The sequence below is a fragment of the Tupaia chinensis genome, unplaced genomic scaffold, assembly GCF_000334495.1.
Source record: "Tupaia chinensis unplaced genomic scaffold, TupChi_1.0 Scaffold000226_1, whole genome shotgun sequence".
Classification (NCBI taxonomy): domain Eukaryota; kingdom Metazoa; phylum Chordata; class Mammalia; order Scandentia; family Tupaiidae; genus Tupaia; species Tupaia belangeri.
In genome coordinates this window covers 8217772-8236288 of record NW_006159701.1, presented here as the reverse complement: position 1 = coordinate 8236288, position 18517 = coordinate 8217772, and the positions used below count along the sequence as shown (strand labels likewise).

At 59.0% G+C, this 18517-nt stretch overlaps 1 protein-coding gene across 1 annotated transcript in view; it reads left to right on the top strand.

The window, feature by feature from the left end:
- Positions 1–18517, top strand: part of SH2B3 (SH2B adaptor protein 3) — a 22334-nt gene that overhangs the window by 1509 nt on the left and 2308 nt on the right. The window contains exons 2-6 of the mRNA XM_027771584.1: positions 210–318; positions 12562–12699; positions 13072–13203; positions 16527–16662; positions 17129–17399. Of these exons, the coding sequence (XP_027627385.1) occupies positions 210–318; positions 12562–12699; positions 13072–13203; positions 16527–16662; positions 17129–17399 (786 nt within the window). The remainder of the gene's footprint in view (positions 1–209; positions 319–12561; positions 12700–13071; positions 13204–16526; positions 16663–17128; positions 17400–18517) is intronic.

The following is an 18517-nucleotide window of genomic DNA, read 5'->3' as shown; positions in this document are numbered from 1 at the left end:
CGGCCCCGACAGCCCGGAGCGCGTGCTGGAGCTCTTCGACCCGCCCAAGGTAAGACGCCCACGCACGCCCAGCGCTCCCTTCGCACCTGCGGGGCCTGCCCAGTGCCAGGGTCTTCGTGGGTTTCACCCTTGTCCGAACCAGGGGCTGACCCAGCCTCCAGGCCGGGCCGGATTTCGCTGGCTTTCCTCTCATGCCCACTCTGTTCCAGGATGCCTCTGGGATAGCCCCTCAGAGCCCTTACGGCTCCCTCCCTAGGTACCTCTGGGCTGTGGCAGTTTCTGACTCCCCGTTTCTGATGGCCGTGGCAGTGTCCAGGCGTACCAGGCCAGGATCCGGTGGAGTGTCACAGACACACCTTTGACTCACCTGTGGGTGTCCCGTGGGCTCATGGCAGGTTGCCTGAGGTCCTTGAAAGGTGCAGCCTGGCGGTGACTCGTCGGTGTTCTCTGCGTAGAGGGTTCAGATGGCTTTGCAGCAGCCCCCGTTCTGTAACCGTCTTACTCGCTCTCCATTTCACAAGTGTCGTCCCCTTCCTTGGCGGTCAGTTTCATTCCCAGTGTGGTCAGGCCGAAGGGTCCCTGTGTTTGCACCGCTGGCAATATCCACTTTTGACGCTAGCGTATAGTGTGGGCGGACCCCGCGGCTGCAATTCCTTCCTTTCTCCTCTTGTGGCCCTACTAAGTGCTAGGATCTTGTTATAGAGTGTGGGTGAAAGGGGACCTCAGCGCCAAGGGCCGTGCTGGGGTGGAGGAGACCGAGTGGCTCACTCGCTCAGCAGCTGCTGGCTGTGCTCCTGCTGTGTGCCAAGCGTGCGCTGGATACCGGGAGCCTCAGAAGGAGTAAATCCACAAGCGAACGTGGAATTACAAACTATAAGATGCGTTCTGAGGAAGAGCAGGGGGGTCTCTGGGAGGACCCCTGAGGCGTCACTTTGTGCCAAGTGCATCCAAAGTCCCGTGAGTGCTTTGCATGTGTGTGCACTCACGTGACCAGCTCCCTAGGCTCCCGGTGCTTCCCCATGCCAGCACCCCAGTGCCCCACACGCCTGTCTCCAGGAGTTCAGGTTCTGTATTCCGGACCGGCCCTGGTGTGTTGCCTTTCGTGGTGGTTTTAGTGATTGGACGTGTGCCCGTGGGTGGCTTCCAGTTACCAAGCGTTCTCCCGCTGTCCCTCTGTCCTGCAATGTGTGTATCCCCTGGGCTGTTGCTGAACACTGGGGTTGTTTCTGCTTTGGGCCTTTGATGAATAACACGGTTCTGAAATTTGCACAGAAGGGGACCAGCAGTTGGCATAATGACTATGTCGCTGGACTCCAATGTAGTCGACCGCGGTTCGAGTCCTGGACATGATAGCTTAAACTCACGCGGTGCGCATGTGCGTGCATGCCCAAGATCCCGAGAGGAGAATGGAGAAGGGATTGCAGCGTGGCCATCCCCCCTGGGGGGATTTCTCACTTTCTGTCTTTCTGGTGAGCGCAGGTGCCCTATAGCAAAAACCTCTCCCCCCCCAAAAAAAATAGTAAGGGCATGTATTTTTGTTTTGTTTTGTTTTAATTTGCCAGAGGGTGCATGTACTCTTCAGAGAGACAGAGACAGAGAGGAAGAAAGCACCACCCACAGGGGCAGGGATGGCCACACCATAATCCCTTCTTCTTCACCTCTCCCTCCTTTCAGAATTTTGGGAATGCGTGTACACATGCCTGGTGTGTTTCTGTAGCCACCAGGCCCTGGACTTGAATTGGAACCATGCGTCAGCCATGTGGAATGTGGCCACCTTAACCGCCACACCACTTGGCCGGCCTAGGCACGTTTAACTGTGTAGGAAACTGCTGGACAGTTCCCAAAGCGGTGGTGCCGTTGTGCATCCTCACTGGCTGTGCAGTCCCAGCGGGGCCACCCGGTCACCAGCATTCCATGTTGCGGGGCCGTCCAGCCAGCCATCCTTGGGTGTTTGCAAGCGGTTCATTGTGGCTTTAATCTGCGTCCCTGAGGCCCCGAGGTCCAGCACCTTCCCATGTGTTTATTATCGGCTGTTGGACTTTATTCTTTGGTAAGTGCCTGTTTTCATTGTGCTGCCTGGCTATTCTTACTGATCTGTAGTAGTTATTGTTTGTTTTTAAAGTATATTTTCTTTCTTTTTCTCATCAAGAGACAGAGAAAGGGAGCGAGACATACAGGGACCACTGGCAGGGTCACTCAGCATGATCTTCAGCCTCCTAGCCATATGGTCACCGTCGCCGGCTTGTGTGCCGTATTCAGGTGAACTGGGACCCAACCCAGGTCTCCATGCGGCTCCAGTACATGCAGGAGCGCCCTACGGCCTCCCCACTGCAACTGGGCTTGGAAGAGTTTTTATAGATCCTAGACACGTCCTTTGTGTCATAAATATCATTTCTTACCTCGTGGGCTACCTTTTCACAAAAACAAAAAAAATTTTTTTTTTTTTTTTACTTGCTATAGGGCACGTGCACTCACCACAGAGAGAGAGAAAGAGACAGTGAGAGGAAAAGTGAGAAGTCAACCCCTGTGGGGATGGCTCTGCCTCACCCCTTCTCCTCCATGGTCTCGGGATTTGGGGCATGTGCACACATGTGTCCAACATGTTTTTTAAGCTGCTGGGTCTGGGACTTGAACTGTGTGACCTGCCATGTGGCATCCAGCTGCCTTAACCACCTCACCACCTGCTGGTCCCAAGAAATTCTTTTTCTAATGAAGTTCAGTTCATTGGCCTAGCTGCCATGACACAGCAGAAATGCAGTGTCCTGCTTGCCTGTAAGCCATGGGGCTGCCTGTGGGTTCTGATCCCTGGCTTGGCCTGTGTCACGCGGCAGGTGACCAGGATCCTGAAGAGCTGGTGGGTTGGAGAAGGGGATTGCCACGCGAGGAGGACCTGTCGAGGGAGCCTCTGTCTCACTCGCATGCACATGGATGCGGTATACTCCTTGTCATGAAACAAACACAAGGCCAGCAGGTGGCATGGTGAATAAGGCGCTGGATTCCCACACGGCCGACCGCAGTCCGAGTCCTGGCCCTGCAGGCTTGAGAAGCACACCAGGTACATGCACATGCGTGCCCAAAGTCCTGAGGGGAGCATAGAGAAGGGATTGCGTGTGGCCATCCTCCTGGGGAGGTAGGGGTTTCTCACTTTCCCTCTCTGTCTCTGTCTCTCTCCGGCAAGCACATGTGTCCTATGACAAAAATCTAAAATGAACAAATAATCAAAGTCTACTTTAAGAAATTTTTTTCCAGGTTCATGAAGATATTTTGTCTTTCCTCCTGGAAACCTTATTGTTTGGGCTTTCACAGTGTGGACGATGGGCCCTGGGCTCGGTGTTCACAATGGCATGTCGGGGCCGTGTTTCTGCCCTCCCACATGTACCCAGGCATTCCCCTCGCAGTCTGCTGACGTGCTTGTCTTTCCCTGCTGGACCGCAGCGCTGCACCCCTCCCCAGGCCCAGCGTCCATCTGTGTGGGGATGCTCCTCGACTGTCTGCTCCAATCCGCTGGCCTGGGTCTGTCCTTACTGCCAGAGGCTCCTAGCGAGTCTGAAGGGGCTGAGCTTTGTCCTGTAAGAGTTGCTGGATGCCGAGGCTGAGGGAACAGTGTGGACCGGGGCCCTGGGCTGGGGCCTGCAGGGTGCAGGAACGCAGAGAGGGAAGACGGGGAACAGGGGGATACTCCTGGGCAGACCAAGTGTTTCGTTCCAAACACAGCCCAAAGCGGTCAGAAAGACACAAATGCAGATAAAAACGATTTTCTCATCATTTATAAGAAATCTCGAGGCTGTGACACTGTGAAAGGCGAGTAACGGCTCAAACGCATGGTCTTATCTGTGGGGCATTGCTGGGTTCCTCATGAAACTTCACTTTCAATCTTTTTTTTTCCTTTTCATTGCCAGAGGGCCCACGTGCTTGCCAGAGAGTGCGCGGATGCGTGTTCATAGCCGGGTGTGGTCACACCCCAGTCCTTTTTCCTCCTTTCTCCATCTGGTAGGATTTGGGGCACACACATACATGCACCTGCTGTGTTTTTCAAACTGCCGGGGCCAGGATTTGAACCACGGTCAGGCATGTGGGATCTGGCTGCTAATGCACAGCTCTTAACCACTGCGTGATAGGGCCAGTCCAAGAGAAATTGGCTTAAAATTTTCTTTTTTTTTTGGAGAGGTTTTTGCTATAGGGCACGTGCACTCACCAGAAAGACAGAGACACAGAGACAGAAAGCGAGAAATCACCCCCCAGGGGGGATGGCAACACTGCAATTCCTTCTCCTCACTCTCCTCTTGGAAATTTGGGCATACACACACACACACACACACACACACACACACACACACACGCCCAGTGTGAGTTTAAGTTGCTGGGTCTGGGACTTGAACTATGGTCCATTATGTGGGAGTCCAACGATGTAACCGTTATGCCATCTGCTGGTTCTGAGAAGTTGGCTTTTGAAGTGATGTCTGAGGGCCGGTGCAGTGGATTAGCCCTGAGCACTGGCCACAGTGAAGGTTGTGGTGGGAGGGTGCTCCCCGTTCTGGGCGTGTGCAGGAGAGGCCACAGCCTGCGGGGACAGGGGGTGGGGGGAGACATTGTGGCTGCCTGTGCAGGTCAAGACAGGTGCAGAGGGCACAGCTCTCTCTGGCTTCGGGGGAGCCACAGGAGGGCACGAGGTAGAGGAGGGCTGGGGTCTTCTGTCGGCGGTGAGGGGTGGTGGTCCTGAGAGGTCTGGGCGAAGCGTCCAGGCTGAGGACATGGCAAGTGCAAAGGCCCGGGGTGGACGTGGTGCAGGCAGGTTGGAAGGGCGGCTGGGGCTAGAGCCGGAGCGGAGGTGCAAATTCAAAAGGCCGTGGGCCGGACCAGCGGGGCCTTCCGGTTTTAGCCTGGGCAGAGGACCAACCGCGGGGCCAGGGCCCACATCTGTGGTGCTGCCTGGTGGACGAGGCATCAGGCCAGGAGGGAGGCAAGATCCTCCTTCTCCCAGAAGACCCTCGGCCTCTGCGTCCCCTGGTCCTGCAGCCCCGCTGGGCAAGGATGGGCAGCTGCGTGTCACCTGGACCGTACCCCATGCTGGGCAGCGCCCCGAACACCAGCCTTTCCTGGCCCACTTGACAGATGAGGAAACCGAGTCTGGGGGAGGCAGAGACCCACTGAGAGTCGAGCGGCCAAGGAGTTCTGAACCTCTGGCCCCAGGGGGTCCTTAACCCAAGCCCCCAGCTGCCTGTGGGACCAGCTCAAAGTAGAGGGTGCCGAGCACCCGGCTGGCCCACACTGGCCACCGTGTTCCCACACCTCGGTGACGTTGCCCCCGGGAGCGGGTCTGGGCCCAGCCTGTGCTGGACTGCTGCCCCCGGGAAGCTGATGGCGGTGGCAGGCAAGCCCAGGGCCAGGACAGAAAAGGCTCCTGCTGGAGGCTGGCTAGGGGTGCAGGGCCCTCCCGGGAGCTGGGCGCCCTGTTCCAATGGAGCGTCACCAGCCGCTGTGGTCAGTCTCCTCCGGGGCCCAGGCTGAACTGGCCGAGATGGCGGCTCCGAGGCCCTGCCTGTCTCCCCACTCTGTGCCGATCCTGTTCACGCCTTTCTGGCTGCCATTTCCTGGGCATGCGACTGCAGGGGGCCGAGTGGCCCTGTGCGGGTGGGTGCTCTCCCTCCAGTGTCTGAGGCAGCGTGGCCGTGGCCCCCACGCAGGGCTGCAGAAACTGAGGCTAGGTGAGGTGAGGGAGCCTGGGCAGGGGACAGGGAGGGCCCGGGCCGGCTGCGCCTGCCTCCGTGTGTGGGAAAGAGGAAGCAGAAAGCGAGGGACGTCGGCCGGGCGGCGGTTTCCTCTCAGGAGGAGCGGGGAGGAAGGGGAGGAGGCCCAGGAAGCAGCAGGCGGGGTGCCCGGCCCAGCCCCAGCTGCGCCCCCGGCCTGCACCCCCGGCCTGCACCTCGCCCTCTCCATGCAAGTCCAGGCAGTGGCCGGCGCCCACTGGGAGTGACCAGGACGGTCGCTGTAACTGTCACGGGCTAGGGCCGAGTGGCAGGCACCAGGGGACAGGGGACACACAGGGCCACCACCCAGACCCCCGTGGGGTCCTCACCCCAGCCCTGCTGGCTGGCGAGGAAGCCATCTCTCACAGGGAGTAGCACAGAGAGGCACAGGCTTGCGAGGCCACCCCAGGGTGAAGGGCGGCCAGGAGTAGAGCCCCCCCGCCCCAGGCCAGGGGTTTAGACTCAGGCCTTGAACAGGCGGAGAAGGCACCAGGCTCTGCCCTCAGCCCAGGCAGCCCCAGGTGACCCATGGGCACACCGGGGCTTCGGGGCCAGTGGCTCCTCCATCCCTCCTCTCCCAGGTGGGCCGGGCAGAAGGCCCCTCTGGCATGGATGGGGTCCCATCCTCACTGCTCTGGCCGCTGAGGGACCTGCAGCCCCTGCTCCCACCCGGAGTGTGAAGAGAGCAGCCCAGGGACCAGCAGTGGGCGTAATGGCTATGTCGCTGGGCTCCCATGTGGTCCCACGGTTCGAGTCCTGGACCCGGTGGCTTAAACTCAGTCAGGCGCATGCGAGCCCAAAGTCCCAAGAGGAGAACGGAGGAGAAGGGATTGTGGTGTGGCCATCCCCCTGGGGGTGATTTCTCGCTTTCTGTCTGTCTGTCTGTCTCTCTGTCGTTCTGGCAAGCCCACGCGCCCTATAGCAAAAACCTCTCAAAAAAAAAAAAAAAACTTTAAAAAAAAGGCGCGGGGGCAGCCCAGGGGCTGAACCCCGCCTTCCGGGGTGGGCGGGAAGGCAGGCAGGGGAAGCAGGGCTTGGGGCCCCACCACAGCCCTGCGCCCCCCTTCCTTGCTCTTCCTGCTCGGGTTCCTCCCTACCGGGGTCCTGTCAGTTTTGGGAAAAGCGCTTTCTGCTCTGGAGACACCCGCCCGCTGGGACCGAGCAGGCGGCACCTGCGCTCCCTCGGCCCGTCCTGCGAACCTTGGGCCTGGCTGGGCTGAGCGCCCGCGGCCACGTGCTTCTGGGCGGCGGAGCACGTTTCCGGTTGTTAGAGGGCAGCACAGTCGGGGCGCTGCGCGTGGTGGTGGTCCGCTCCAAGAACTAAGGGCCAAGGGCCGATGGGCAGCTTTGGGTTCGAATCTCGGCCGGGTTCGTCGTCCAGCTCTGGGCTGAGAACTAGGCCTCCCAGAGCGCCGGTTTCTCATTCTGGAAAATGAGTCCCTGCAGCTGCCTGGCTGGGTGGTTTTGAGCAGGAGCAGGCAGAGGAGGGCCTGGTGCAAGGTGTTCCCACCCCAGGGGCATAGGAAGCCTCCAGGTCCCGGGGTGTGTGCCCAGGCGACCTTCGTAGTCTGGCCTGGGCAGGCCAGCGCTGGGAATCCCCCACCCACGGCTTTGTGAATGGAAAAGGAAACCGGATGTCAGAAGAGCTGGGCCGCAGGGGGCGGGGGAGGCTGGGGAGGGGCGCTTCCTCCCCCAGCAGGAGGGGCCGCCCCAGCTTCCTTTTTGGGGCTTCACACCTCTTTTTCCTATCTCTTGGCTGGGCTGGGGAGGGGGCCGCAGACCCCTACCTTGCTGGCTGCTCAGCCTTAGCACCAGGGGACAGGGGACACACAGGGCCACCACCCAGACCCCTCCCTCACAGTGGCTGCTGTCTGGGACCGGGTCACTGGGCGAAGCCAGAGGTGGCAGAGAAGGCGCACCCTCTCCCTAGGGCACCTCTGGGACAGGGCTGGGTTCACCTGGGAGTTCTGCCACCCTGGAACCGCCCAGGCCTGCCAGCGCTCCCGCGGCATTCATGTTGTTTTCAATTAATCAAGCTCTTGCTGGCAGTTACAAACGCGTCCCCGGGTCCCCGGTCCCCTAGTCGGTCCCCTAGTCTGGAGAGCATAGGCACATACCTGTCAGCTGCCTTTTCGTCCCCTGGCCTCCTGCCTGGCCCAGCCTCTCTGTTCCCCAGAAGACATCTGAGCCCCAGCACCCCACCCCGGCACCCAGACACAGGCAGGAAGCTGGGACCCGATCTCTGCCCCCGGGAGCCCCGCAGACCTGGCGCTGTTTTGTTGCCTGCTTTTTTCACATCGTTCCATGTTCTTCAATATTTTTCAAGAGTGCAGAAAGCCTTTTTCATTTTAATTCTGTCTACTGTTTACACGGCCAGGCCCAACCGCGGCGGGGGGGTGGTGGGGGGTGGTGGGGATCACTGGTCCCCTCTAGGCCCAGACCTCAGCTTCCTCAGTCTCCCACTAGCACAGAGGTAACCTCCTGCTCCTGCTGGCTTGGAGGCTGGGTCCCTGGAAGGAGGCTGGGTCCTCCCCCACTCGCTCTCCCCAAGCTTCATGGAGAGAGAACTCACACACCATAAAACCGGCTGGTGGTGAGCGTGCAGTTCACGGGGTTTCAGTGTATTTACAGTTGTGCAATCTCCGCTGCCTTTAGATCTGACTTCAGAGCTTTTCCATCACTCAGGAGGGACCTTGTACCGCGAGCAGTTGCGCCCCATCCCCCTCCCAGCCTCCGGCAGGCACTCCGGGACTTTCGGTTTCTGGATTTATCTATTCCGGACCTTGCCCACAGATGGGCGCATGTCATGCCTGGCTGTGTCTGGCGTCTTTCACTCGGCATCACGTGCTCAGGGTCCCCCAGGTGGGTCGATGTTTTGTTCCTCTTTACGGCTGAGCAGTATTCCGCTGCATGATGGGCTTACCCATTTTATTTATTCATTCATTGGTTGACAGATACTAGGTTGTTTTCACTTTTTGGCCATTATGAATACTACTGCTATGAGTTTTCATATACACATAAGCTTTTTCTCTTTTTTTTTTTTTTTAATTTTGAGGCCAGCAGATGGCGTGGTGTTTAAAGGTGCTGGATTCCTACATGGTCATCCGTGGTTCAAGTCTCGGACTTGGCGGCTTGCATTCTAGCTTTCCTTTTCTCTCTTTCTCTCTCTCTGGTCAAATTAAAAAAAAAACAAAAACAAACAGAAAACAAAAAACAATAGGGGCCAGCAGGTGGCGTAGTGTTTAAGGGCACAGAACCTCCCACATGGTCAACTGCTGTTCAAGTCTCAGACCTGGCAGCTTGCTTTCTCTTTCTCTCTCTCTCTCTCTGTCCCTCTCTGGTCAAATTTAGAAATAAATAAATAAAATAAATAAGATAAAAACAAATGGAATTCAATAAATAATTATTTTTAAAAAATATTTTTTTTCCAGCGAGAGGAAGAGAGAGAAAACACCCTTGAGTGAGGCATGTTCGTGCTGCAATTCGTTTTCTCCGTTTCCCCACCCTGTCAGGGTCTGGGGCAGACAGGCACATGCACCAGCTGCGTTTCTCGTCCCTGGGATCAGGACTTAAACCTCAGTGCCGCAGCGTGGCTTCCATTTGTGCTGTCTTAGCTTTGGCACATTTTCATCACTCTAGAAAGAAACCCCATCTCTATTAGCAGTCAGTCCTCACTGTCTTTGTCCCCAGCCCCTGGCAACCACCAATCCACCTCCTGACCCTGTAGATTTGACTGTTTCTCTTACATTTATTGGTAACAAACTTTTTTCCTTTGGTGGCTCACGGAGCTGTGACTTCGCATGGTCCCCTGTACTGCCAGCTTTGTTGACTTTCAAGCACTCTTTACATAGCATGGCTACTAGCTCCACCTCGTGTTGCCGATACCTCCCTCGTTTCTCATTTGACTTTCCAGTTCGGTTCTGAGTGTCCCGACGGTCTTCACGTTTCAGGCAGTAAAATGCAGGGATGTTGTCCTCAACCTCGGTGGATTTATTTTTTGCCTTTTCTGCACAGACCTTCCCCATCCTGTGATCAGATAAAGAACTGCTTAGGTTCCGGTCCGGTTCTGTCCTGGTTTCCCTTTTCACTTTGAATTAGCTAATTCCTCTGGCCTTCACTCTTTGTGGCCGGTGTGATTTCCTGTTGTGATGTCGGTGAGGCACCATGTCCAGGCCTGGCTTGTGGTAAGTGCTCAGTACACACATGTTACAGGTAACATGATACAGCCATGTCCGACAGTGCTCTGAAGGCCATGGGGCCCCGTGCTACCTGGTGGCCGGAGAGAGGACCTGGCAGGCCCAGGCCCTGCCGGCTTGTGGGAGCCCTCTCCTGCCCCCCGCCCTGCCAGCCCCACAGCTCTCGTTTTCACCTCTCCTTCTGAATCATCATTCTTCGAAGGCAGGCGGCGGCCGCCGTCCATCCGGGGCCTTGGGGATCCTGGTGGTGACGGTTCCCCCACGCTTGCTGCACCCCCACCGGAGCTGCTGACAGAGGTTGTTTGTTGTTTCTTAACCACAGCTTTTTCCACCCTCGCCTGGCACGGAGAGGGGCCGTAGCTGAGGGTGGTGTTGCTGGGCTGGGGAGTCCCCAGCTGGTCTTGGCTCTGTGGCAGGCTGGGCACCTTGTTCAAGCCCTGGCTGGGGAGGCTGGCTGCCTCTAGGACATGCCAGAGCTGCTGTGGCCAGGACTCATCAATTTTTTAAAAAAATTATTAAATTATTTAATTTATCCATTCATTCATTGTAATTTTTTTTTTTTTTTTTTGAGACGCTTTTGCTATAGGGTGTGTGCACTTGCCAGAAAGACAGAGAGACGGAAAGTGAGAAATCACTCCCCGGGGGGATGGCCATGCCGCATTCACTTCTCCATGCTCCACTCGGGATCTTGGGCATGCACACACATGTGCCTGGCATGAGTTTAAGCCACTGGGTCCAGGACTCAAACTGTGGTCGACTACATGGGAGTCCAGCGACATAGCCCTTATGCTAACTGCTGATCTCCATTTATTGTAATTTGACCGGAGAGAAATGGGGAGAGAGAGAGGAAAAGTGAGAAAGCAAGCCACTAGGTCTGGGACTCAAAGCGTGATTGGCCGTGTGGGAGTGTGCAGCACCTTAATCACCACGCCACCTGCCGGCCCTGTTATCATCATTTTTTAATTTGACCAGACAGAGACAGAGACAGACAAAAAGGGAAAGCAAGAAAGCAAACCACCAGGTCCTGGACTCAAACCGTGGTTGGACATGTGGGAATCCAGCGCCTTTAACCACCACATTACCTGTAGGCTCCCAGGGTCTGTGTCTTTCTGACATGGGGTCCCTCATGGGACTGAGGGGCCTCATTCTGTGGGCAAGCTCTAGACAGCTGAGCCCTGTCCACCCCGCTCAGCCTGTCCCTGGCCCCAGCAGCTCTGGCCACTGTCCTCCTGCACAGGGCACAGCCTTCACAGCAGGGCGCTCTGGGAGGGCCTGGAACCCGTGGGTATGTCCAGCTTGGCACAGCCGTGTGAAGTGCCCCTGTGGGGGGCTGCAGTGGTTGGGAGCAGGCCAGCAGCAGCAGCTCCTGGGAAAGGTGTGTCTAGGCAGGAGCTCCAGGCGGGAAGTGTTCCTGCGAAGACCCGGGTGGCGCAGGACGGCCAAGGGCAGGAGGCAGCATGCTCCTGGAGTGGCTCCCACAGGTGCCACTCTGTCCAGTTGGGCACAGGGACACTGAGTGGAGCTGGTGGTGAGTGGCCCCTTGGGCTTCAGGCCCTGGCATGTGTGTCTTGTTTTCAGGCAGCCTGAGAGCCACGGCTAGGCGGGAGCGTGCCCTGCGTGGACGCATGCCAAACAGGGTTTTGGTGTGGACAGGCACCTGGGGTGTGGCTCTGGCTCCCTGCCCACTCCTCCCTTCAGGGGGCCTCCTGGGCTGGGGCTCTGGACTCCTGTCCACTGTGGGGTGAAGGTGCCCACTCCGTGTCTGTGGGTGCCCACGTGGTAGGGGAAGTGCAGGGTCTCCAGGGCCACTCTCTCTTCCGCCCAGCCTGAGGTGGGCACCTGTCCTAAGGATGGGGTCCCAGATGGCTATGGAAGTATGTCCCAGGCTCCATCTCTCAGTATGGGGTCTCTGGGCTCTGGCTCCAGGCTCTGAGAGGGGCTTTGTGTCCCTGTCACCATGGTCGTGTAGCCTCTGATTCTGAGAGGGAGCTTTGTGTCGGTGTCACTGTGATTCTGTCTTTCTGACATGGGGAGGGGGACACTCATGAGGCTGAGGGGGCTTGCTCTGGACGGTTGAGCCCTATCTGTCCTGCTCAGCCCGTCCCTGGCCCCAGCAGCTCTGGCTAGTCACCCCCCCACACGGTTGGGGGGGAAGATGGTACACCCCCTTACCTGTCCCCATACTCAGTTGCTCAGGGGCGCCACCTGCCTGGAGGAGTCGGGGAAGTCATAGGGGCCATGTCTGAGCAGGGTGGTTGCATTTGGGGAGGGGGTTTCTGTCTTTGCCCCTCTGTGGCTGAGGAGGCCTGGTGTTGGCATTGAGGGGCTCTCACCAGGAAAGGAGAAGGCTGGCCTGCCGATGGGGCTTATCTGGAAGCTTCTCCCACCCCTCTCCTGCTCCTCTGTGGGGAGAGAGAGCACGAGACCGCAGGGGAAGAGCCGTGTGGGGGCCCAGCCCAGGTGGGCCAGGAGAGGCTGGGCTTCCCCCAGGCCCTCTGCTGCCTGGGGTGTGGGCACCCTGGGAGTGGCTCCATTGTTCCTCCATTTTACTGGTGAGGAAACCGAGGCGCAGAGGTGCCGTGATTTGCTCAGGTCACACGGGAGAGCGGCCCCTGCAGGATCTGAGGACTGTGAGGGCGGCCGAGGTCCTGGCTGGGGCCAGCAGGGAACCCGCTTGCTGGGCAGCTCTTGTACCTTCCCGCCCCTGGGCCTGGCCTCTTGCCTGCTCTTTGCCCACAAGGGAGCAGGAATAAGGGGTGAGATGACTTACTCTGTCATTTGAGGGGGAGGGTCCCTGGCACCCCCTAGTATGGAAACGGGGTACTTCCTCTGAGCCCTAGCTGGGAGCAGGGCTCAGCACTGCCCCTGGTCCCCAAGAGGAACTCCCAGCCCCACCGTGGAGGCCGCTGCCTCAGCAGGGAAGAATGACCAGCAGCGCAGGCCCCGGCGAGTACAGGGGCACGGTCCCACAGGAGCTGGGAGGTGACTGCAGCCTGGGCTCCCTGGAGGGGGAGCTTTGGTCTGCAGATGGAGTGCAGGGGGCTGGGCTGGCCCGGGTGAGCAGGTGAGCAGGACCATGGGGCTCCTCCCTGACAGCCTGTGGCCCTGCCTCGGTGCCCTCCTCCCAGGTATCCTGCCTGCCCAGCCTGGAATCCCCACTGGGAAGCTGGAGGGGCTGCGATGGGAGGTACAGCCGTGCCCCACTGGTCTCAGAAACCAGATGGCACACCTGCGGTCCCCCGGGCTGGAGTCCACAGGCTGTAAGGGGGAAGGTGGCCTGGAGACGGGAGGGCAGGCCCCCCTGGGGAGGGGCACTCAGCTAGCCGAGCCCCAAGCCCTCAGTCTCGGAGGAGCCACCTTCCAGACGGAGGGTCCAGCTGCCCTGTGTGTCTGAGGGACAGCGGTGGCCAGCCAGGCGAGGGAGCAGGCTGGGACCCATCCAAGACCAGGGCGGTGGTGAGGCCTCCCTGCCAGGCGGGCTCAGGGAGTCCCGGCGATAGTAGCACGTGTCATGGCCACACCTCCGCTGTCAGGGCTCCACCAGCTTTCTGGCCCCCTGGACTGTGTCAGATACCCACCGTTCAGCCATGCCCTCCCTGCCCCTCCCCTGTCTCCTGTGGCCCCCTGGTGCCTGCAGAGGCTGGGGAGAAGGGAGGACAAGCTCGGCCTCCCTGCCCAGCATTCCTGACCCTCCTCAGACCCGGCCAGCTCAGAGCCAGGGGTTTCAGACCCACCCAGGGCCCATGTGGAAGTGCGAACCTCGGCTGGCTGTTACCACCCCCTGCCCCTCAAAGCTCAGGGCTGCCCCCTCGGTGGCCAGGTGGGTTACTGTAGGGTCCGAGGGGCTCACTCCCACACATTGCTCCCCACATTCCTCGTCCACTGGTCCCCGGGCTGCTAAGCTCCACCTCCCTCCTGGAAACAGCTGGGAAGATACTGGACTGTGAGGTCCACAGTGAAACCTGGGTGGGCGGCCTGGCCCAGCATCTGCACATGGCAGGTGCCCACTGAGGAGGGTAGGGGCCCTGTGGCATCCCTTGTAGCCAGTTGGCCCCTGGCATCTGGGGGATTCGGTCTGCTCTCTGCCTGCGAGCACTGGCTCTTGCTGTCCTCTCCACCGTGGAGCGTGTTCTGCAAGAAGCACAACCGTTTACTCTGGGCTTCTGTGCGTCAGTATCGGGGAGTGACGGCCTGGGAAGGCTGTCCCCAGCTCGGCCTTTCACCCCGAGCTCCAAGGCTGGGTCCTAAGGACCAGGGTCCTCCCCATCAGTGCGTGTCCCCCAGGAGCTCCTCTGCAGACACTGTATCACCAGGTTCTCCTGGGAGGCGTTTTGGTTCATTCTCTGTTGCTAAGTAACTGATTATCACAGACTGGGCATTTATAGAGAATAAAGGTTTATTGACCTTCAGCTCCTGGCTTGGAGGTCAAAGGTCGTATCTGGGGAGGGCCATCCTGTTGGCAGGAACTCTGCAGAGGTCCAGGACAGCCCAGGGCATCACATGACAAGAGCCCGTGCCTCCTCTTTACTAACCCACCAGAACTCAGTCACAGGGGGCTAGACCCTGTTGACTTTTATCTAACCCTAATCCCTCCCCAGAGGCTCAACATTTTTTTGGGGGGGGGAGAGCTTTTTGCTATAGGGTGCATGCACTCACCAGAGAGACAGAGACAGAGAGACAGAAAGCGAGAAATCACCCCCCAGGGGGGATGGTCACGCCGCAATCCCTTCTCCTCCATTCTCCTCTCGGGATCTTGGGCACGTAAGCACCTGCGCCCAGTATGAGTTTAAGCCACCGGGTCCAGGACTCGAACTGTGGTCAACTACATGGGAGTCCAGTGACGTAACCATTACACCAACTGCTGGTCTTCTTAATACCACCACAACCAAATTTCAGTGTATGAATTTGGGAGGAAACACCCAAACTGGCAGGAGGGTTGGGGCACTGTTCTCACTTTACGGAAGTGCAGACTGAGGCTGGGAGAAGCGAGTGCTCTGGACAGGAGGAGGCGGACTTGGGCCTAGGACCTCAGAGTAGAGAAGCTGCTGCACTGTGGCACAGCCCTGCGGGGCTCCTGAGTGGGAGAACAGGCGGCTGTAGTCCTGGGTTTGCAACGGCTGAAAAGGAACCACAGCAAGGGAAAGTTTGCAAGATGAAGTACTTCCTTGGTACCTTGGGGTGGGTAACAGGGCCTATGGAGAGATACCAGCTGGAAATGCAGGGGCTCGGCTGGTTTCCCTGCTGCAGGACTTCCAAGAGCCTCTCGTGAGTTGCTGTGCAGTGACCCTCCACGCACTTACCTATGCTTCTCTCGGGGCATCGAAGCTCAGTGGCAAGGTGGTGGCTGGTGGAACTCCGGTCCGGTGGTAGCTGTCCCTCCTCGCTCTCTCTAGGTATCCCTATAAACTGATGGGAATATTTGGAACAAGGCAGGGGGTCTTCTTTGTTGGTCAGCTTTTTTTATACCAACCAGTGTGCCTGAATGGGGTGTGCTCCATAAACAATATAAGGCCACGTGTCCAGATATGGGGCTGGTGGGCACTCAGCCCCTCAACAGGGATCTGCAGTTTGCTCGGAGCTTTTCACCCCCATCCTCCCTCTGCTCCCAGTTGGTAATGGAAGCAAACCAAGGCACTCGTAAGCTCCAGGCCCCAGGTCCCAAGGTAAAAGTGGGTTCCAGGGCCAGCAGATGGCATAGTGGTTACATTGCTGGACTCCCGCATGGCAGGCTGCTTGGAAATCATGCCAGGTATGTGTGCACACAGGCCCCAAATCCCTAGAGACTGGAGAAGGGATTGCAGCGTGGCCATCCCCCCGGGGGGTGCTTTCTCACCTTCTCTCCCCGTTCACTGTCTCGCGCTTAGGTGAGCGCATGCACCCAAATGCATTTTTTTTTTTTTTTTAAAGTGGGCTTGAGGCTGCTCAGCTGCCTGAGGGTCCAGAGCAGCAGAGTTGTGGCCAGGGCTTTGTCCTACTTCCCACTCGTGGCTGCAAGTAACAGTGAGGGCTCAAAAGCCGAGGGCTGCAAGCACTGCCCGGCCTCCAGTGGCTGGTGGGGTGCAGTGATGGCGTGAGCCCTCACTTACGAGGGGTTTCCGGGCAGACCCTCTGCAGTGGTGGTACATCCATGTCGGCCCTGCCCTTCCCCCAGCTTCCTCAAGAGGAGGGCAGGTGGCAGATGGGCTGCTGCCCCTTGTCGCATACCCTGTAGCCTCTCCCAGCACCCCTTAGAGTAAGTCCAGGTGGATTCCCACAGCCAGGAGGCCCCTCTGCATTCTTACCGTGGGAGGCAAGTCTTGGAAGGCCCACGGTGGCATCCAGCTGTCTTGGCCTTTGCTCAAGGCAGCCCCAAGGGCCAACTAGGACCGTGGAAGACTCTGGAAAGCAGGTCCTCACTTGGCCCCATCTCTCAGCACTCAGGTAGCAGCTGCTGAAAGAATGAGGGAGGCCCTGGCAGGAGTCAGGGAGGACATGCGTCCCCTGGCTCGAGGCCTCACTGCGGACGTCTCTCGGCAAGAAGCGGTAGACCTGGGGCAGTCCACAGAAGAATGTGGAACTTCCCGCCTGGGTCACGTCCTTGCAGGGTCCCTCTGCCCCTGGCTTTCGCTCTACGTCCTTGCAAAACCAACTTGGAAGCCCCTGACAATTCTTTGCATCGTGGGCATGGTCCTGTGTGGCCCTCTCGTGGTGAAGTCCATGAGGGACTTCCCTGCAGGATGGTAAGGGGACCAGCTGCCATCATGCTATCGCAGACCCCTGTGGGCCTGGCCCAGACCTGTGACTACGGCTGTCTGCAGGACGGGCACCTCACCTGCGTGGCTCACCTGGTCACCGTGCCAGCCCTGAGACAGCACTGCCTCACAGATGCCCAAACCGAAGCACAGGGGAGGGCAGCACCGGAAGCAGCAGGGTCGGGGCAAACCCTAAAGCCCAGTGGGTAGGAGGGCTGAACCAGGGGCAGCACTGCAAGCCTCCTGTTGGGACAGTCACAGCTGCCCACAGCCGGAGCAGAGGTGGCTCCTTTCTGCCGGACTCACAGAGGGAATGAAAAGCAGAAGCCAGCTGGGGGGAGGCCCGGAGCTGAGACAGGCTTCCTGGAACTGGGGCATTGCCTGTGACTTCTGCTCGTAGCACCTGTGCCTGAGATGGTTTGACCCTTTGCTCCCTGACCCGTGTGACTCTAAGGTGGGTCCAGGGACGAGCTAAAGGTAGGCAGAAGGTCCGTGAGGGAGATCCAAAGCCCCCAGCTGTCCCTGTGGCCGCTGCCATGGCCCCTTGGCCCCCAGCACGCTCTCCCCTGATGCAGCTCATCCAGGCACCCACTGGGGCTCCCACTCCACGGCTGCCGCCCGAGCTCTGCCCTCAACCCCCACGGCTGCCCCTGCTCTCAGATGTTGACAGGTGCCTTTGGTCCTTGGCAGGCCTGGTTCAGACTGTGGCTCTGGGCTGGAGGCAGGTAGCTGGCAGCCGGCGGGTGTGGCACGTGGCAGGGAAGCTCCACCACCACCTGCTCACCTGCTGGCTCAGCAGTTCTCAGCTGCCGGGGTGGAGCCAGCACCAGCGGCCCAGTCAGAGTGAAACCAGTGGTGGCCTTGGCGTCACTGGCTAGGCACTCCGGTGGGGGCCAGGCCGAGCAGAACCAGGAGGGAGGGCAGGCCGTTTCCTGTGGGCCTGCTGCTTCCGCTGGGTGATCCTGAAGGCTCACAGCCACAGGGAGGAGGCAGAGAAGGGTGTGGCCACGCGTCCTCACCCATTTTACAGGCAGGCAACAGGGGCTCCCAGGGGCTGCCTGTCAACGGTCCAGAGGGCAGAGGCCCTGCACGCCTGGCATGTCAGGGCCTATGTGGGCACCTGAAAATCCTTGCTACACCCCATGGCCCTGGGACCTTTGGGAACAGAGTGGAGGTGCTCCAGTGGGTGCGGGCCACTCACGGCTGGGCTTTCCTGGGCGCATGACTTCTGGAGCCTCCTAGGCCTGCTTCTGCAGCTGCCCTCACCTCATTCTCGAGGCAGACCTCGACCCCCCTGTGGGTGACGAGCCGGGGTGGGCAGGTGGCCAGCACCCTGGATGTCACTTCCGCTAGAGCCTTGGTAGCTGCCAGTCTGGAACAAGGCTTTGCAGGTGGTCTTGGGGGTCACCTCTGGTTGATCTAGCTTTTGGGGCTCAACCTCTTTAGAAATGGCAGCCTCGTCCAAGGTGTGTCCTCCTGGGCAGATGCTCATAGGCCGGCCTCTCACCTATCAGCGCCCATGGGCATATCCCCCAGGAGCTCCTGCTGGAGGGAGGCAGGGGCCCGAGCAACGCCCGTCTACTCCACACCCTGTCTCTGGCAGTGTCCCATCCTGTTCTGTGGGCCTCTGCTGGAAGCAGCCACTGGTCTCTGTGGCCCCGGGGACATAATCTCTCCAGTCTTATCACCAGAGGTAGAAACTATGCAGGCAGGATCGTGAGGTCCCCTTGTAGCGGCTGGTGCTGGGTCAGAGCCCCGGCGCCTGGTGTCTGTGGGCCAGCCCTGCTCTAGCAGGCTCAGCTGGGCAGTGGGGGAGATGGGGGAGTTGCTCCAGCGGCCACCG